Raw genomic sequence first — 21,585 nt, 5'->3', positions numbered from 1 at the left:
AGTAGGTGGTGATGGGGGTGAACCTTTACTAGGCATAGTGCGCAGTTGCTCATGTGTGTCTACAGGAGGAGACAATTTAGAATTTTTGTTGTGATTAAACATCTGTAAAATGTGTCCGCAGAGTGTTGAAAAAACCAGACACAAATGAAGCGATTAACAATCAGATGCAAACAATTGGAGCACGTAGGGGTTAATATGAGGGTGAAAGAGTAAACTTATCACACTTAGGCGTAGCCCAACATTTACCACTTCATAAATACCGAATTTTACCGATTCGGTATTTATGAAGTGGTAAATGTTATGTAGATAATAATTCGGTAATTATTACCGAATCGGTAAAATTCGGTATTTTAGAACCGGTATTTACCGATTCGGTAATAATGCATCCCTTGAAGCCAGTTACCATTACCGAATCGGTAAATACCGATTCGGTAATGGGGGGAGCACAATCGAGGGTGGCAGGGTGTCACAGTGACACCCTGTTGCACCCCTGATTCCTGCATGTGTGCACATGTGGCACACATACATGCCCTAAGGGCATGTATGTCCGCCACATTGCACACTTAAACGTGCACAAAAATGCTTTTTTTCACCTATTCGTCATTTACCACCAACTTTTAGTTGGTGGTAAATAACGAATCCCCACAACACCCACTCACTCCCCCTACATATCATTACAGGATTCGGTATTTACCGAATCGGTGAAGTTACCCAATCGGTAATTTTACTGATTCGGTAAATACCGAATCCTGTAATGTGCCCCCTACATTGCAAAAGCCTAAATACCGGTCGGTAACGGTATAATTACCGAAAATCGGCCGTTACCGACCGGTATTAGGCTACGTACATATGGCCCTAAATCCTGTAGGCTCACTTAAATAAATAATTTAGTCTCTTACCGATAATAATGACAAAAATAATCAGTCACAAATGACAATGTATGGCATCCCATGACATAAAATATTTAGTGTTTTTCACTGAAAAACATCAGCATAAGAAACTAGTAAGATACAAATTATAAGAAAAAAAGAGCTCAATCTTCTACTGCATTGTGTATAAAATCATTAGACCTTCATAACATGCAATATAAAGCTGACAGTGTGTTCACATCACTGAGCGGAAAAAACGCCTAATATGCCATAGAAATTCCTCATAAATAATACTTCATAGGCAGAAAGATATTAAGTGAAGATATTGCGCATTACCAACATGAAAGGGCGCTTTGCAATGAGTAACAGTCTATCTGAAAGCATGTTGGAAATGAATGTCACAGGAGAGAAAGTATTAGTTGACCTGTGAACTCCATTCTTGAATTTTACTCTCTGCCGGTGTTGGCAGAGGAAGGTTGGAGTATATAAAAAAAAAAAAGAAAAAACAGTGAAGAAATTTAACATTTCACACATTATTGGAAGCGCAAAAGGTTGTGTGTGAAGTTTCAATAGAACAGCTGAGTTCCAATACTTCAGAAGTATTTGAAAGAATAATTGTTCCAGTCAGAGATAACCTTGAAAAGGGTCATGTCATTGCAGGAATTAATCACAGAAGCAGAAGGCAAAGATACTTCTTACCTGCTGAGAAATATTGAAGCACTGAAGGAAGAGAGCCTTTGCCCCATAATAAATCCCTCTCAGGAATGCAGCCAGAGGGGCTCTCCGGTTACGCAAGAGCCTTCTGAGGCCTAGGACGTGCTTGCCGGAGCTGAAAGTATTTCAGTCAGAATTAACCCTAAAAAGGGTTGTTCGACTCTGAAATTCAGCTAGAAGTAAAAGCGCTGCTGTAGGAAGGCATAGCTGTCACAGGGGTGATCCTAGCTGAGGTGTAAAGTGCGCCATCTCCTTCAAGGGTCCTTCTCGCAGTGGAGCCTCACATTCAGGCGGCCATCTTCCTTCGTGGCCAGACCACGCCCCCACTCGAACCATCTTTATGTGAAAATAACTCCAAGTTCATCGAAATGTGGTACACTATTTTTAATGCTCACTCGACTTAACTTTGCTAATTGTTGAAGAGCTCTGTAAACTACTAGATGAATTAACCTGTGAGATCAACCAGAATTATTAATCAAAATGAGTGCTGATGATTGGCCCAAAACTTTAAGCGACATTATTAATCAACTTGAAATACATACTCCAATCAATGAGTGCAAGATAAGGAAATTCAAACGCAGCACCATAGACTATTATAGAGATATATAATTGGGCTGAACTTCACGCTAAACGACGACAAAACAAACCATCTTACAAAACATCAGATACTGAAATGTCATCTACAGATGGGGAAATAAGTCATACAAACGAGATCTAATTGGCGAAATATTTCCACCCAGCCAACAACTTGTCAGGCCGTTCCATCAACATCTGGACAGCATGATGAAACTACATTTAAGGTTCCTTTTTTTTTTTTTTTTTTTTTTTTGTTTTTTTTTGAACAAGACCCATCTACAAAAGACAAACCAGTAGGGGGGACAGACAGAATTAACTACCATGAAAAGAGTGACCTCATTTGTTCCCACTTACCATTCCAACACTTTGAAATGAGAAGTACCTTTTTTGTTCGAATTCATGCGTACCCGCGGCCTCAGAAACTTTCTTGAACATAATTGAAAAACCGCCCGTGGATCAGCAAGTCTTTTCTACGGGTGTTTCTAAGAGCTAGCAATGTGTCCACTATCCCTTTCCTGTGCTCAAAAGCCATGCTGCATAGCTTACCTTTCCCATTTAACAACCAAGGCCTAGAAAAAAAAATAGCCCCTACTCTCCTGGTAGCCGTGTCTCATTTGCCACAAAGAATGGCCTAACACCTCGACCATCGCCTATTAACCTACTTGCCCTCTCCTGCTGACCCTTATCCAATTCCAGCCCAAACAGTGTCCGGACTGCAGCACACGCCCGAAAAACCCAGCGAGCAGCTCTCCATTCTCACCTGTCGCTCAAGCCCCTTTCCCCCTTATTTTCAATTTGCGCCAGGACTGTTGTATTTTACAATTCTTCCTTGTAACCGTTTTTTATTTTAATGCTTTCTCTGTAACAGTTAATTTGAAGGATATATTGTTGTCAGTAAAGAATGACCTTAATAATACAACAAAACATTAGCCTTGTATAGAGAATAAGAGCCACAACACCCCTAGCCAGTTGGTTGTGCCCCCCACCTTTTGCTGCTCTAACTCATTTTCTCTTTGTCTTAGTAACCCCACAAACTTCCCTGAGCTGAAGAATGACACCTTCCTCCGTGCTGCAAGAGGCGAAGAGACCACCTATGTCCCTGTGTGGTGCATGAGACAAGCTGGGCGCTACCTGCCAGGTACTGCAGTGTCTGTAGCAGATCTATGCAGTGTTGTTTGTGTAGCCCAGCCTGGCGAGCAACGAAGGGCTGAACTGTGGGTACGAAGCAGGGGTTACGATTCATGATCATTTGCAAGAGGCAGATTATGTGTATGTTCAGAATATAAGGCAAAAGTAACTTTGGGGAAAAAAGGTGTTTTTCAAATCCTATTTTCCAGCATGTCTGTGTGTCGAGGCTGTTCTGTGAGATGGGGCCTTGTGTTCATCACCTGTTGTGTTTTTGAGACTCCCTTTTCAGCCTGTAGGGCCAGGTCGATGAAAGCTCCAGTTAAGTGTTGGATGGGGATGTCACTAAGCATTTGTAAATTTAGGCCTATAAATATGCATATGCTTACATGCATGTACCAAAGAAGTGTGTAAAAGGATTTGCCTAAAATGTCCATGTGATATTTTCACTTTACACCTTTCATTTTTACCAAAGGTGTTAGGAGTTGGTGTTTTGTCGTCCTAATATGTAGGGTTGTAAATTTTCAATAGTTACTACACATTCAAAAGCATGATTGCACTAAGACATGTAGAAAATGATGATGCTGGGAAGTATTGCTAGGCCTGGTTCTTCAGCCATTCCTGTGGGGGCACATAGTAATAGCCAGGGTGGCAGGGGTCTGTGGCAATATGTTTGGCCGAGTGTCCTTTTTAGGTCTTCCCTACAGGCATCATTTAGTGTTTCTGTTGTTAAATACCAATACTTACAATAGACTTTGGATAAACCAATTGCTTATCATTAGTTGGCTTCCTTGTTGCATACATATCTTTGCTGTGTGTCGGTGACCGGTTACCGACCTCTAACTTTATACCAGCTGCACTTGTCCTAAACTAACCGAATATTACTGCACTCCACATGTTCCAGTGTTATGGAATATGGGCATTGTGCTAAGCGACATACCCTATATTCCTGCAAGAGCCCACTGCATCTAAAACATTGATGGCACGCCTCACTTCACCGACTGGTAGACATCTGGCAGCCAGACTATATCTGACGATGCAAGAGGAAGGAAGCCCCTGTCGTGAAACCCATGGCGAGGGCAAAGCGGGAGAAAGACCTGGGCGTACCATTGTCATACAAGGAACGGACCTACGGCTACCGACAGCTGAGAGCCATATGATCAAACACCGCTTGTCGCTCATACACATTAAGTTCTTGCACCGCAGCTATCACACCCCCATTAAGCTCCACAATTGGAAACTACGGGTGCATTCCCGCTGCCTGAGGTGCGCTGCTGCAGATTTCATACACAGCATGGCTGTGCCATTTGGTGGAGGACTACTGGTATAAAGTATTCTGAATTCCATCAGGCATGACAGACGTTTGCATGGATCCGATCCCCCAAAATGCCACTATTAGGGTGCACTGATACCATCTATAGGGCTGTCTGAAAATGGCGTGTTGCGTGTTAATGTGTGGGGCAGTAACTGATATTCTACTATTGCAACGTGTGTGATTAATCATATAAAAATGAGCAACTTGAGAAATACTACTCCACTACACCGCCAGCCAGTGTACCTAGAGACATTTGGGCCCATTACACTCGTGCCTACTCACTCCCAATATATTTGATCCCAATATTGTCAAGATGGGCGAATCTTACCAGCCCATGTAATCACACTCACAAGACGAAGCAAAGTAGTGAAAATGACATATAGACTGAACTGGACTGCTGGTATATGGTGGAAGTGGCCATATGTGTCTTCTGGGGGATGGAGCCCTTGTTCCCTGATCTATGTATAAACTGCTAAAGTGTGTAATGTGCATTGATGAATGTCAATTTGTACTGTGGCTAGCACTGGTGGTTCTGTATTGTTACAAAGAAAAAAATAAAATACAAAAAAAAAACCTCCGAGCTCATCCGTAAAAAGCACAGCAATAGGTATATTTGTGCCAGATTCAACTAAAGAACAGATCTATTAGTGTTGTGTTTTTTTTAATTTTTTTTTTTAAATTTTCTGCCTTCCACATGTTACATGAAAGCCCAGGACATGGCACACAAATGCAGCATTTATGTGAGATGGGCAGTCCGCTTGTGTTTGAGGCTGAAAAGTGAATAGAAAATGTGTCTTCTCAATGGTGCTTAAGAAACTACTCCACAGGCTGCTGCACTGAACCAAATGGCTAGGACGTTTGTTCCAGTTTCTAGTTGTGTGGGAAGTAAATGGCATGTATATACTTTTACATTCTGACACTTCCTCAGACAAGTTAAGTACCTTGAAATAGACCTCTGTACTATTTTTAAGGTGGATCATATACAATCTGTTTTTAAAATTGTGTTCAGAGTTTCCTGCATGTCTATTATCATTATTATTATTATTATTATTATTTAATTTTATATGGCGCACAACTACCCTGAGGTTTCCCGGTGCCATCAGACACGGGCAGATTGAAGGAAGACTATTGATTGAATAACCAGGTTTTAAGGCTTTTGCGGAAGTTCACAGAGAAGGGCCTAGGCTAGAGAAAGATTGGCTACCCATGCGTGACAGTCTGGTCCTCGGAACTGAAAATTTGGCCTGGGTGGAAGAGCGAAGAAAGCGAGGTGGATGATGGGGATGGACTAAGGTGTTTAGATACTGTGGAGCTGTACCAGATTTGATTTTAATGAATATAACTCAGGGCTTTGAATATGATGCGATTCTCCACCCTGAGCCAATTAAGGTTGCGGAGCGAGCCTTAGATGGAGGCCCTTCTAGGGATCTGACCGAGTAACCTGGCTACTGCATTCTGCACTACCTGTAGTTTACGAATCACCTTCTTATTGGCTCCTAAATACAGGATGTTGTCATAGTCCAGCCTAGAAGTAATAAGGGCCTGTACCACAGTTTTTTGTGTAGGACCAGGCAACATCCAGAGGATTTCTTTTAGCCACTTAAGGATGGTGAAACAGGTTGAGGCGACTTTGACTGCTTGCTGCTTCATTGACAGCTGGTCGTCAATGATAATGCCTAGATTGCGAACCTGTTGTGCAGGTTGTGGGAGAGCACCCATTTGCGGAGGCCAGTGCTGGGGGCCCCAGAGATCTTTGTTGTTCTCAAATTAATACTTCCGTTTTTTCGCCGTTAAGTTTTAGCAAGTTGGCTTGCATCCAACCTGCTATATGTTGTAGCCCTGCCTGGAGAGAAGATTGCTTGGATGCTTCTTTGGTGGAAAGGGAGAAGATTAGTTGGGTGTCATCGGCGTAGGGAAAAATAGACAACCCAGCGTCTTCAGCAATCGCAGCCAGAGGCCTGACGTAAACATTGAGCAATAGTGGCCTGAGAATGGAGCCCTGCGGAACTCTGCGAGGGGAGGCTTTGGGCTTGGAGGTGGCTGACGGAGAAAAGACCTAAAAAGTACGGTCGGTCAAGAAGTCAGTGAGCCATTTGAGTGCTGTCCCGACAACTCCCATTGATTGTAAAGCTTTAAGTAGGGCGGTGTGAGACACCTTGTCGAAAGCAGCACTCAAATCAAGCAGTATGAGTGCCACAGTTTCACCCATATCGAGGCGGCGTTGCAATGTTTCCGTAACAGAGTGGTTTCCATGGTGAAACCGGTTCTGAAGCCAGACTGTGATGTGTGTAAAACTTTTTGTGAGTTAATGAAATGCGTCAATTGTTTGACATGTTTTCTAATATTTTAGAAAAATCTGGAAGTAAAGAGATCGGGTGGAAATTGGATGGTTCCGCCGGATCCGCGTTGCCTTTTTTCAGGAGTGGGAGGACCACGGCGTGTTTCCATTCAGATGGAATAACTGCTTCCTGCAGGGATGCATTGAGCAGCTCCGTGGTTAGCTTTAGTGATGATGGCTCGAGTTTCTGAAGTATGGCAACGGGAAGAGGATCTCTAGGAGAGCCGGATTTTAGGCATGTTAAAATACGTTTAAAAGAGCTGGTATCCATAGGTAACCAATTTCCTAAAGTATGGTCTGCTTATTCAGTGGAGCCGGGCTGACTGATGTATGGGGAAAATTCACAGTTTGCTGCCCCATATTGGAAGTCCCTGCGTTCAGTGCTGAGTGGATTTTCTCTACTTTGTCAGTGAAGAACTTGGCTAAGCCCTCACATTGGGCTTTGGTGAGCACAGGAGGGATGGGTTGGCAAGCTGCACCCGAAAGGCCTTTAACTAGTTTAAATAGGGTCTTGGAGTTGTTTTGTGCCGACGTAATGGTGTTACTCACATATTCCGCTCAGGCAGTGTTACATAGGGAATGGTACTCCCTTTTTAGGTCTCGCAGCACGCCAAGCGCTGCTTAGAGGGACCTCTTTGAATCGCTCAGGGCTTTTGCTCAAACTCGTGCATGTTTTGCACTGTTCTCTGTTGGCACTCGTGCATGTTTGGCGTTTCCCTTGTGGTAGCGAGCAACGGCGCCATCTGTTTTTAATAATCTTGCTCGTGCTTTCGAAACGGATGGCGCTGCTGCTCGCTCCTGCAAGGGAAACGCTGTGCGTGTCTCGTCCCCGTTTGAAACCTTATCTGTGTGCTTTGTCCCACATGGCAGCCCTTGGTCAGCAGCTTGGAAGCCGACTCATCTCCATTGACTTGATAAAGGGATCAATGCTGTTTACCTGCCACACACACACACACTCACTCTGTGGGAATAAGCTCGTGTGTTGACCTTTGAACTCTCCAAGCAATATTTCATCACAGGTGGCACAAAGGCTCTCTGGGAAGCAGAGGAGGGAAGGTACACTTCATGCATGGGTGGATTTTTGCCTACGATATCAAACATAAACGAAAGACAATTTAAATAATTTACAGACTATGGGAAATCGATGTAGTGAATTGCATTTTGTGGAACTTTCCCTCCTTTTCTTTCCAGCCTTCCAAGTCACTTTAGAGGGCTTTTCATAGCCATAAGCAAGCCATCGGATTGCAGTGACAGAGAAAATTGATTTTCTCACAAGTTTTTAATTTATTTTGGCTGTTCACATTGTTCAGTGTGAAATGCCATATGGTCGCCACTGCTTTATCTTCTTTTTTTGTGCACTGCATAGTATGACTGGACTTTGGTAAGTTCTGTATTAGTGAAGGAAATAGCACCACAGCTCCTGAATGCAAATGCATTTGAAGTGACCCATGGCGGTCACCCGCTCTCCCCCTTGTTTTTCCTGCCTCCTCTGGTGTGTGTGTGTGTTTTTTTTTTTTTTTTTTTTTTTTTTTTTTTTGTTCCCCCCCCCCCCCCCAGAAATCTATTGCTCCCTGTTGCATGCCCCTCCTCCTATTCACATGCCTTGCTTCTCCCACGCTTCCCTTTCCCCTTCTTTCCATCTCTCCTGCTCTTTTCCCCTAGCTGCCTCTTCTCTTCTCTCCCACTCTTAACCTCACCCCCCCCCCCCCCCTCTTTCCAGGGGCTTAATTTTAACAGGTGTCTGACAGAACGCTTATTATCAATAAGTATGTTAACAAGCAACCCCTTGGTCAGCCCCCTCCTGGGACCCGGGACTTCTACGTGAGACTCGGACGGGGCCAACAGGAGGAGGCGGCCAAGGCCGCCAATCGCAGAGTGGCCAGAGTCCGGAAATGGGCGCAGGCCTCAGGGGGGCTCCCGTGACAACTATTACATGGCTAAACACTTATAAGGTCCCAAAGGCGAGACCTATTGGCTATGCCAATGCTTGTTACTAATTTGTAAGCAAATTTACGTTCGGGCACATAATCCTTCCTCCAGCTCCTTTCTAGCACTTTACATTTGGATTTCCGTTTTTAGCCTTTCAATAAATCATGGAGCAGGAATTCTGTGATTGTTCCCTTTTTTAATGGATAGTGGGAGGCACGCATCACTGGATGTAGCAATCCAGGAATGCATGGTGTCAGAGTCTGCTAGATTGACTGAGGAGATAGCAGGGATGTTATTAGATAGGTGTTGGTTAAAAGTATCTATGTCTAGTTTCTTCCAGTTTCTAGACCTTGATTTTGGTGGCTAAGGTGGACGTGTTGGCACATGTGAAGATCCTGCTCACCCCAAACCCGACCAAAAAATGATCGGACTAGAGTACTGGGAGAGCTGCCTGGCATGAAATGTTAGATAGGTTAGAGAAAATGGGGTCCAGTAGATGACCCGCCATGTGGGTGGGACCTGAATTGCAAAGAAGAATATTAATTGCTGCCAGATCAGCCGTCAGGGATGTGTTTGTTGTGCATGTTGGGTCATCAAAATGGATGTTCATGTCTCCCAGAATAGTGAAGTTGGTAGCGTCCAACAGAAATGGGGTGATAAGTTCATGGAAGGCTGCAGCCCATGGCCCTGCTGGCCCCGGTGGGCGGTAGATCAAAATCCCAGAGAATGTAAATGGAGATGTGAGGGAGAGTTTGAATGAGCTGGCCTCGCAATCCTTGAAGGGCAAGGCCTCTGATTTGCAGGTGTATGAGTTGCTAAAAATTTCCGCAATGCCACCTCCAGTTTTTACACCCCGATCCTTCCTGATTATATGGAGTAGTTGGTGGGGGGGGGGGGCAGGGCGGAAGCGACATCGGGACCATAGCTCTCGTGTTGCCAGAAGAAGGTGAATTCCTTGGGGGAAGCAACATTTCTCCTAGCAGGGAAACTCTTCTGGGAACCATTGTTGGTGGAACCAGTAGCATTAGTGGTGTAATCCCTACTGGCCTGTATATCAAAAACATATTTACAGCAGGAGCAAGAAGAGGCTGGGGTATCCAGATTAAGTAGATTACAATCCTATTGTGAGCTCGGACGGGCAGGGCTCGTGGCCCCAGCCGGACGCGGACAGGCGCAGACGGGCTTGCCTTTGGTACGCCAGCAGCGCGCCCGCTGCGCGAAGCTTGTGGCATGTATCTTAAGTAAGGGAGAGATTCAGCCCCCTCCGGTCGCTTGCCCAGAAGTGGGTAGTGAAAGTTGCCGGATACTCCCTCCACACAATCTGGACAACCTGTGGTGGACCGGGGAGCAGTGCGGATCAAGTGAGGAAGCAGGTAAGAGGAAACCAATGCGGCGCAATTTTTAAAAGGAAGAAACGTCCGTGAAATTTGTTTCCTTAAACAATTAAGTGTGTACGTAAAAGTTGCAAAGTAGCGCTATAGTTTACCAGCAGTCTGCGCGCATCTGCTTTTTAGATCTCGCCTGACCCAGCGCATGCGCTGGTCTTGCAAGACTTATTGAGAGGGCTCCAAAAAGTGCTACCAGGCCAGCCTAGAGCTACAGCGCATGTGCGCGGGCGCGCGCGCCGCTATTTACCATGATTACTTTTACTTTCTCTTTCGCGGCCGAACAGCCGCTTTGATCTTAGATCGTGATCACGATTGCGATCACTTGCACGGCTGCTTTGCATAGCCAATAGGTCTCGCTTTTGGGACCTTTATAAGTATTTAGTTATGCAACTGTTGCATGGCTAAACACTTATAAGGTCCCAAAGGCGAGAACTATTGGCTATGCCAATGCTTGTTGAGTTTGTATGCCTCCTTGCTGGATGTTTTACCTCGCGTCTGTGTTCCACAGAATTTCGAGAGTTAAGGGCCGAACAGGACTTCTTCACCACTTGCCGAACGCCTGCAAAGTGCTGCGAACTGACCCTACAGGTATGTGTGGAGCTTGGTATGGACCCCTTCACTCTCTGAATGCAGAGGGTGTGTGACTTTATCCAGCTGCTTTGCATTAGTCTGTGATGTAGCTGATAATTATGATGTACAATGTGTATATTGCTAATGGGTTGCCGGAGTGCTTGTTTACGTGATGGCATCTTTTCTGTATATATTACGCATGGGAGCCTGCAATGCCGCTGTAAAATGTCCTCATTACTGTTGAGTTGTGACGTCGTAATGCATTCTACACCGAAGGTGAAATGCAGGCCACAGTGCATCATTGCAGCTTTAGTTTGAATACTTTCAACAAAGAAAATTAGACTGTTTTTTTGTTTTTCTGATCTATTTTATTTCTTCTTCTTAATGACCAGAGATCAGCATTAGACATGTATATAATGTTTTGGCATTACATAGGTAATTACAGTAAAGATATATTCTTTGCATGTTTCTACTTATTCTGAGCTACATCATTTGTTTTAATCTGACTTGCATTAAACTGATTTTAATAACGTTTTGCAACAAATTACTGACTGCGTTTTGGTATGTGTGTGTGTGTGGTTTATTTTTTATTTTTTTTATTTATTTAAACATTTTATTTGCTTTTGTAATTTAAAAACCACAAAGCTGTGGTTTAAAAACAAATGCGTGTAATCAGTTGGAGTAATAGATGCCACAGCCATTCCACTCATGCACATACAGTAGCGCCTGCCCACTACCGCCTTCCCAGTCCAGTATTGACATTACATTGTCAATTATGTCTCAGTCCAGATCATGTACACTGTTCTCAACTGGCAATCCATTGGCCATTAACACGGACAACCCCTGGCCCTGTATACGGGCTGTTCCAGGCTCAATCAATGATCCATGCCCATCTTCTACCTCTCCAAAAGTCAACATAGCCGCAACATAGCTTTTTTATATCTATCTCACAATATGTCAGTTGTGATGTGCAGCAGAGCAAGTTAGGGGTCTCTAGGGAGATTCCTTCCTAGAATGCGCCCCCGCCCCTCATGTGAGAACTCTGTCCACAATGCAGTGAGACTGCAACTTTGCCTAATAGTGTGAAAGATGCCTCCTCGCTGAGTAGAGCAGCTCACACACAGTGGTGTAGCCACAGCTTCCATCTGGTAAAGTAGACCTGGTATAGGTATTTTAACTAAATGGCGCAGTGTGTAATTGCGATGGCAGATTCATTAGGGGATTCCAGTGCCTCCCGTCAGTCGGCATTTGTTGGTGAACCCAGATCATGTTCCTAGCTAGGCCTCTTGCAGGCATGCTAAGGAGTCTAGTGTGCTAATCACCAGTGGTTTATATATGCGTGACATTTCATGCAATGTTGCAACCTAGAGAAGAATTTTGGCTTCCAGTGGGCTGCAACCTGGGAGCATGTCGTGGTAGGAGATGTACAGTGTAAGAGCGTGCCTGCAGTAAAATTGGCTATGGTGTAGACCGTATTTTGCCTGAAAGTCGATAAATGATTTGTATGTAGTTCCTGTTATAACATGCCCATTGGTGAAACCACTCTGGGGTTCCTTTGCCTAAATCCTCATAGTTCTGCTACCTGTTGAAGGGGTCACCCAGTCTACAGAGGTGTTTCATGTGTCAAACGTTTTCCCAACCCATGGCTGTGAGTGTCATGGTCTTGATTGTGAGCACCACTTTGATAGTGGGGAGAGGGAGGGTAGTCGAGCCTCCATATAGCAAATGGGAAATCTGAGTGCCCCACATTGTCCATATTTTGGAGGCTTAGGCTGACTCTTTAGACCTGTAAAACCACTATTTGTTAAGAACCCCTTAATGTGAGGCCTTGTAGTAGGAGACCATATCTGGGAAGATGATTCCTCTCCATCAAAAGCAGACTTAAAGGAGCATTTTGTCATCCTACAGAAAACCGCACACAAATGCATTGAGCTGAGTAAAGAAGGATGGGATATGGAAAGTTGTTAAGTTGGTAGAGAAGGCGCAGTAGCACCACCATCTTAAAGATCACTGATCTGCCCATGAAGGAAGAGGGGGCGGGGAGTCCAAACCAAAACCCAACACCCCTGGTCAATCTGACATGTTGGAGTTCCACGATCTGTCCCATGCTCTATGGGAGTTCCTGTAAATACACACCCCAATTTATTTGAATCTTTCCCTCAACACCTGGATGTCACCTGCCCAAGTCGATTAAAGAATGAGATATATCGGTCAGGTATAGAGATGATTTTGGTGTGTTGAGGCGGAGTGCTGTGAAATTGCCAAAGTTCTGTTGTATCTGAAGATCAACAGGACCAAACCACGTCGGTTCATTGTGGAAGACTAGGAGGTTGTCCGCTTACAACATCACCATATCTGAAAGGCCCGGTGCCCTTTCAAATCCTTTTATCTGTGTGTAATCTGAAAGCAGCTCTATGGCGTGCACAAAAAGATTGGGGAACAGCGGGAAATCCTGTTGAGTGCAACTCTGTTTGGGAAACTAATGCAACAAAGTTAGTCGTATCTTAATTCTTGCCATTGGAGCTGTATAAAGCCATTTGAAACTATTAATATACCTGGGCCAAAAGTTCATTTTAAGGAGCAGGAAAGTAAAGCTAGTTCCACTTCACTGAGTCAAAGGCTTTAGGAAAACTGATCAACAACATGGCTTGTGTACTGGGTAAATTGATAGATGGCGCCAGGGCACTGCAGAAGCACCAGGTCAATGCAGACCGAGTAAATGTTGTCTGGTGGCCCACGGGGCCTGAAGCCTGTTTGGTTCGGGTGTATTTGTGAGCACACCACCTTCAGCAGCCGGTTCGTCGGAGCCTTTGCCTAGATCTTCAATTCCACATTTAGGATGGAAATTGTGCAATAAGATGTGCTTTGAGTCACAGGTTGACCAGGTTTGGGTAGAACGACTGTCAGTCATATGCAGATCCAACTGAAGCATCCCAGTTTCTGAGGCCTCCTTGAAAACGTCCAGAAGGAGTGCTCCTATATGCAACCAGGAGGCCTTCAAGAGTTAACAGGGAAACCATTGGGCCTGGAGTTTTACCAGACTTTAATTGGGCCAAGGCCTCGCCCCAGCTCTTCAAACCTGATCGAACCCTCAAGAATGCCCTTTCCTCTGCACTTCATTTCTTAGCAGGAAGATCAGCCACAAAAGAGGACAATTCCACATGTTTAGATTCAGGCTGCGAGTATAGGTTTGCATAATAGTCCACAAATCTACATGCTATGGGTTATTCGCCACTGTTTGTATGCTCTTGGTCATCTAGATATTGAGTGCTGTGTCTGTGCTTATAGCTGTTGATTCAGAGCCAATGCAGGGTTTTGCTAATTTTGTACTGGGTCAGGTATCGATTGATACCTTGCCTCTAACTCCAGAATGCATGACGCATGAGCAGTAATTTCTTTGTATTCTCCTCCGGCATACTTTGTTTTATTTGTTTGAGTTTTCGCATGAGATTGAGCCATCGCATTACACAGTCTAGATAGTATGATCTTCAATGTCGCCAAAAATAAGTGACCACAAACTTCAATACAGTAGCTGCATTAGTTAATCTCCAAGACAAAATGGGAAGTAAGGGCAATATATTTCAAACTAGACCAATTGCAGCTGTAGAGTTTCCTGAAGGTATGGCCAGGACGATTCGTGTGAAATCCCATGGGGCTGTCAGCCAGTTGTTGGTTAGAGAGGTAGGTTGGGTCCAAGGTGCAGTGCCTCTAACATAGACAGGGGAGTTGTGGTGGGGACAAGGCAGTGCAGGGCAATGGTGTAGAGGAGTACCACGTTTGAGTGTCAACAGGTAGTGGCATGCATCCATATAGGATGTCACCCTCCTTCTCTAGTGGTCGCCGGTCTCCTGTGTGGTTAGAACCATGTGAGGAAGGTTTATTGGGGTCAATAGTCTCAGGTCATGTGGACACGTGGTAAGCTTGCACAGGAAGGAGCCCACAGCATAATGCGTAAGCGGGAGCCGTTCCAGTGAGCCACAGTGTGCACGTCAAGGCAGGCGTGTGCCATTCTTTTACCTCGATATTGATCTAGATTTTCCAGCACTCGCCGCCTGATCTATTGCCCCCTTCTCCACCAAACCAGCTTGAGCGTTTTCTTCCCCACAGGCCCATGTCAGTAGTGTAGTCAGGTGGTCCGGGACCATGGGTGCCTTTCTTCAACATTGCTACCTGTCTTAAATAACACAAATGAAAGCTCAATGAACCTGTGTAAGTGTTTGTCCCCTTTGGCTGTGGAGTGTAGGCCCAGTAGGCAAGACTCCGGCGTTGGGTCAAGGTTATGATCCGTGACTTCGACAGCCGTGTGTGTGTGTACCACCTCTAACATCAGGCACTCCCACACGATATGATAAATGCTAGCATCCAGTAGTCTTCAACTGGGGCATTCGAAGGCCAGTACGGGAAACGGTTGCTTACTGCGCTATGGGGAGAGGTAGGCATGGTGGACATAGTTAAATTGCTTTAAGCGGATACTCTGGTTGCGAGACACTTTTCACCAGCTTGAGCACTTTAGACCGTCTTCCCAGATAATGGTTGTGGGAGGACGCTGTTTTATTAGGTTTGCGCGCTGTCTGCATATCCCTTTGGTGGAGTGTTCAGAGACGAGTATATTATGAAGGCAGCATGGCGTGTGGTCTGATGAGTGAGTAGTGTGTGCAATGTGGAAAATGCAGGTGGTTCTGCATCTCCCGCTGCCCATGTGGCGCACAATGTATTCTGTGTGGCATGGTGTGTCAGGAAGTGGCCGGCTCCTATGCCAGAAGTGTCCTGAAATTTCATGAGGGTGCCTTTGTGGTAGAGATCCCAGCTTCCTTCCACTGATCTGGTTCATACCTCCACACTTCGCTCTGAAATCCCGGTGCTGCCATATCACTATGGATGGAGAATATGTGAAGTGGGTGCCTTTATCATGTACAGATCTGCTCCAGTATAGTCTAGCCACCGTCCTCTGACATGGCTCCAGCTGTGGGCGACAGCTCGGGTCCGTAAACGCTCGTCCTCCCTAGAATAGTTTGCCATTCGGGAGATGAAGTTCGTTGTAGCCAACCCATCAACTACTGCAGCAGCGCTGCTGCACAGTACAATTTTTTTAAAAACTCTGAGGTCGCCCTCAAGGAAAAGTAGTTGGTGGGTGACGAGCAACCCGTCGTCCGCCTTCGCCCCATAGCAATTCCAGTACTAGGTCGTGGAGAATGCAAAAATAACTCTGGGGTAGCATGATCAGGAGTGCGGCAAAAAAGTACAGAACGTGGGGTAGTACTAGCATTTTGGTTATGTCTTCCCGGCCTAGCAAGGTGAGACAGCGATCGGCAAAAGGGCAGAGAGTTACAGATGGAGGCCACTGCTTTGTACACATTACCTTTTTGAGTGTCCTTATCTGAGTGGTAGATCTGGACACCTAGATATTTACATTTGTTGTAGCACCACCGAAGCCAGCAGCACGTTGGAGTGATACTACCTGGTTCAGGGGCGGGGACTAGAGAGAACACACATGATCTGGGCCAATTTACTTTAGACCCTGGGATGTCCCTAAATTCGTCTAGCTGGTGCAGCAATGCTTTTTTTTTTTTTTTTTTTTTTTTAAATTCTTTAAAAAAACATGTTTTAACTTTTTATCTGCCAGGTGCAGATCCAGTCTAGATAACCAGGGCCAAACCCGATGCTTTTGCAGGCCAACAGTAAGACATCCCAACTCAAGCTATCAAAACGCATTTTCAATGTCCAGGGACACTGCCACCTAGTCCTAAGCCTTGGGGGATGGAGGGTCCTGTATGAGGAGTAGGAAGCATCTGATGTTGAGGAAGGTGCTGTGACCAGGGATAAAGCTTGATTGATCCGCATGCACGATGGTGCCAACAACAGGGAGCAGTCTGTTCAGTACCCTGCCTAGCATTTTATAATCTAGGTTCAGAAGTGATAATGGTCGATACGAGCAGACATCAAGTAGGTCTCAGCCAGGTTTCAGTTGAGACCACAATCCGAGCATCCCAAAGCGAGTCAGGAAGATGATCCGTCTGGCTTTGTTGAACATCTGTAGCAAATTTTTGGTAACTGGAGCAGAAAAAGTAGAGTAATACTCAATTTGTAGCCCATCTGTGGTGGATGTTTTGGCCGCTTGTATTTCTTCTAGTTGGAAGGACTCGTTAAGGTCGGCCTGCTGCAGTGGGGTTAGCTTAGTCAGCAGTAGCTTAGTCAGCAGTAGGACACAGAAGTAGCCACGCGTTCTATCCATAGTTGAAAGATCTGCTGCGCGATACATCAGTTGGTAGTAGTCCGGTAACACTGCGTTGATGGCGGGTTGTGACTTGGAAAATGTTTCAGCGGCTGTCTTAATAGCTCCTATCGGGGATCACCATTGGTCCTCTTACTAGTCAGGCCAGCAGTCTCCCGAACGATCCATTTTGGCTTCCAACATGGTTAGGTGCCATTTATAGTCATGCTTCCCCAGACGTGCCACAGCGTCATTGCACTGTTTATGCAGTTGCTAAAGCTGCTCGACCACCACTATATGATTTACCACCCCTCCCCTCTACAGGGGACAAGATGGCCGACAGGTGAGAAACTCCTGCCGGGAGGACCCCGGCCAGGGATTGCCTTTTGGCTCTGGTCCCCTGGAATCTACCCCCTCCTTGGACCCTTCTGCTCACCTGGGATTATGTCGACTGTAGTCTTCGTCTCTCCAGCTCCCGCATCCGAAATGGAGTACTTTCTTGAGAAACCATGATTAGTGTTTCTGACCGCGGAGTCTGAGTCAAAATGGCCGATGCCCGGTGCAGCTACTTTGTTGGCTATAGAGGAGACTGGCTCGGGTTAATTTCCTCGGCCGTCACCAACCCAGCTGGACATTGGGCATGGTTCTCCGCTGTTGTCTCCTTCCTCCCCCTCCTTCAGATGAATCGTCGAGCATCTGCTGACAACGGAGCCCGTCTTGGCGCCTCCACTGCCTGGTCGGGATCTCCGGATGGCTGGCGGGTTGAGCTGAGGTTTGCCCCACCTGGCCATACCCTTGCCTTCCGGGTTTGGGCCACTGCTGCTTGCCCTACTGCCAGACCTCTTGCTTCACCTCCTGTGGTGCCACTGGGACGCGTGAGTCTTCTTTTCCCATGATTGGGTTGCATCGGCGGTGAGTGCCACGGCGATGTGGTCCGGTGCCCCCGAGCTTGTTTTCACTTTCAGAGGGGAGACCGCCCTCCTGGTCCCCGCTGCTGCCTCCCTTTCTTCTGGAGCTGCTGCATTGTGCGCCCGAGCAGACTGCACATGACCTTCTGTTGTTTTGTATGCCCTCCATTTTGTGCTGGAGGTATATGGATCCGTGTCCCGATTTTCCCCCCCACATCTTGACGGCCTCACTAGCTACAAAGCTTGCTCCAAGTTGCAGGTCCTTGTCTTGGTGTCGCCTGCCTTTACATGACATCAACTCAACCACCCCCGTCAGCACACCTATTTCCCCCCCCCCCTCCCTCCGATAAGGATGGCTACAGCGAGACTCCCGATCCGCTCCTTCCTTGTTGCCCCTTCCTCTACCCTTGTTGCTCGGGCACAGAGAGCGAGTCTGGCACTGAACGATGAGATTCAGTGACCCACTTCGGACTATTGGGCGCGTGGACTTTGATTTTGAGGGTCCCTTGCTTTTCGTTCTTCCACTGTCGGTTTGCTTGACTGTCTGTTTTTTCCTGCACCCTGTCTCAATTCCCCTCCCTCACCCACCCTCTATGCTCCAAGTGACTCGTATCTCTTTTATTTTATGCTATGGTAACTTATGTAACTCTGTACAACTGTTCTTATGTAAAGCACGCTGATACCTCTGTGTTTAGCTAGCGCTATATAATGCTCTAGAAATAAATAAACTCCTGTTCGAGAGACGTCTTTTCCTCTTGCAGGTGCCTGCCTATCTTCCATGTCGTTGTCATGCAGTGACCCCATACAACCACTTTGTGCTCATCCCATTCAATCACTCTGGACTGAGTCGACCCCTTGTTGAGTACAAAGTATTGAGCAATGCTTTGTGCTAGGTCCTCCCGAAATGGAGGATCAAGTTTGCTAGCATTCTGTGTATTTTTAATTGAGATGGATATATATATACACACACAAACGTTTTCATTTTTAATTTTTCTTCCCTACAGCCGCTGAGGAGGTTCCCATTCGATGCCGCCATTATTTTCTCAGACATCCTTGTGATACCACAGGTGCGTAATACATGCCTCGGGCCATAGCCTATGGTGGGTGTGGGGGGGAGGGGTCTTGTGGGTTCCAGTTTTATTGTTAAGTTACTTTTCTCCTGTTGAAGCGCATTAACAAATTATGAGAACTGTGATGCTGTGCACAATGGGAATGGGGTCAAAAGGCGTAGCTAAAAAAATAAAATATTCTGAATGTTTGTTTGGGTCTTTTACCTTCCGGTAACTACATATAACAAGCATTTGCAATGCAATAGGTCTCGCATTTACAAGAGTTTCGTAAATGCGAGACCTATTGCATTGTAAATGCTTGTTTTGAAGTGCCCAGACCTAATTGTGATCCCAGTCCGACATTCGTGGTATTCCTTCAACTCCCACGATGTCATTGGTCCTTGAATTGTGTTGAGCCCGGAAGATGTCAGCTTTTCTGCTAGCTTTTGTGTGACGCTGGTTGTCACTTTCTGTGTCCATTAGTAGTCCTCTATAAACTGTGGGCACGTGGGGGTTTACACTGTATGTGAAACGGAAAATATATTACTGGGCACGCGCAAACCGCAGCACGTCTTATGGGACATGGAGACCAGGAAGTTCCGGCTGTGGAGCTGGAAACTGGTGACTTGTGGCCCTGAGGCTGTGATGTCATCAGCCTTCTGGAGTAATGTCTTAATTACAGTCCCAATCACCTCTTTAATATTGGATCAAATACACATCATGTCCAACTGACGATACGGGTCACTGTGCTCGACACGTTACTTTGGGCTCCGTTTCTTCAAAAGTCTCGACACGTGTGAAGCGTGGTTGTATCGTGTGCTTTATAATGCTCACTTTTACACATTTTCCAAAATAAATCTTGGTGGTGAACCCCAGAGATAGATTCCACCAATGTTAGAAGTTCGGTGCTCTTTGTAGGCCCGCATGAAATCATACGCCAACCTAATGTTTGTGAAAAGCCCCAGATACCGAAAAACTGAATTTTATTGAAGTAGAAGTGGGGTGCACACCTAAGATGCAGTGAAACAAGGATTGCATGATGCAGTGGAAATGCCTGGAGATGCTCTCTATGCTGCCAGTGATGCAGTGATGGAAGGATTGAGTGGTGCAGTGAGAGAGGGATAGAAACACCTGGAGATGCTCTTTGTGCGGGCCAGTGATGCACTTGAAAGGCCTGTAGATGCTCTCTATGCCGACCAGTGATACAGTGAAAGAAGGACTGAGTGCTGCAGTGGAAACGCCCGGAGATGCTCTCTATGCCGACCAGTGAGACAGTGAAACAAGGACAGAGTGAGGCAGTGGAGACACATGGAGATGCTCTCTGTGGGCCAGTGATGCAGTGAAACAAGGGCAGAGTGATGCAGTGGAAACGTGTGGAGATGCTCTCTATATAGACCAGTGATGCAGTGATTTTTCCCTTGAGTCTTTTGCAGTTGTTTTTTAGCCCACGTTGCGCTCCTTCGGTAATTGCTGGCTCTTTAACGCTTCCTGGACGGAGCCAAGGGCGACCTCTGAGGGCACATGTTCCCTCTAAGTGAGTGTTCTAGCCTCGCTGTGAGTACAACCGGTTTCGCGGCCTCTGCCCGTCTTCCCAGGTAGTGACCAATAATGCGCCCTGATCTTCGCACGCAGCCTGTGGGCACTGGGGAGGGATGCTTCTCCGCACTCCCACCACCCTGATGTTAAGCTCTTATAACACTTCCATTTACAGGCTCCTGCGGCCCTGATGGACTCCATCGAGCAGTGTCGGGCAAGGCGCCTCGAGCAGCGCCCGTGCCGTCCCTGGGGTCAGACGCACGCGCGCCCCATCACACCATTTCATGTTTTTGCACATCTTCCTATTTTTGTCCTTTTTGTTTTTTTTCCCAGCTTACATAAACTACCCTTCAGTTCATCTGCGGCAAATAACTGGGCCTGTTACTGTTCAGCATGTTGTCAGGCTGCGAGGCGCGGGAAGTGGGCGGTGGAATATGTTATCGTGTATTTATGTAGTGTGTTTTGTGACCTCGTAAGCTGCTTCGTACCATGAGGAGCAGGTCTTCTGCCGAACCCACAGAGTGATGGCACTCAGTCTGCTGTAGTTTGGTGGTTGTTTTACAACTGTTTCCTCTGTTGCTTGTAAAGCGCTCCGATGCCTCGTTGTTCATGGCTTGTGCTATATAAAAGTACAAAAAAACAAACGTAAATATTGGCGCACTGTGTGCCACAATGAAACCAGTGATGAACTGGGGGGTAGGAGTCCAGGGTGTCACAGCGTGAGCGGACCAGTGTGGCTCGTATCCTGGATAATGACAATGTAACTTCATCCGCAAAGTCAGTAGATAAATAGAGTTAGGGCACATCGTATTGTATTATTTAATTGTTAACATCAGTGTTTGTGTTTAACCGTATTATTTTCACTCATGTATGCTGATTTATCCTTCATTTGGTGAAGAAACATATCAATTCTGAATTTGAAACAATTATTTGACTGATACATGAACCCTAGCTCTAACAATATAAACAGCCGCATGTAAAAAAAATAGTCACCTGAGAAGATTGGCATGGCAGTACAAACACATGCAGATTGGCAACTATATAGCAACTGTGCACC

At 46.0% G+C, this 21,585-nt stretch overlaps 1 protein-coding gene across 2 annotated transcripts in view; it reads left to right on the top strand.

Moving 5' to 3' along the window:
- The window catches only part of UROD (uroporphyrinogen decarboxylase), a 149,645-nt gene that overhangs the window by 20,157 nt on the left and 107,903 nt on the right, over positions 1–21,585 (top strand). For both annotated transcript variants that reach the window (XM_085602811.1, XM_085602810.1), the window contains exons 2-4: positions 3,182–3,297; positions 10,763–10,842; positions 18,948–19,010. In XM_085602811.1, the coding sequence (XP_085458937.1) occupies positions 3,182–3,297; positions 10,763–10,842; positions 18,948–19,010 (259 nt within the window). The remainder of the gene's footprint in view (positions 1–3,181; positions 3,298–10,762; positions 10,843–18,947; positions 19,011–21,585) is intronic.

The sequence above is a fragment of the Triturus cristatus genome, chromosome 4_2 (assembly GCF_964204655.1).
Source record: "Triturus cristatus chromosome 4_2, aTriCri1.1, whole genome shotgun sequence".
NCBI lineage: Eukaryota > Metazoa > Chordata > Amphibia > Caudata > Salamandridae > Triturus > Triturus cristatus.
The sequence above is the reverse complement of the archived record's forward strand: the minus strand, read 5'-3'. Positions and strand labels throughout refer to the sequence as shown.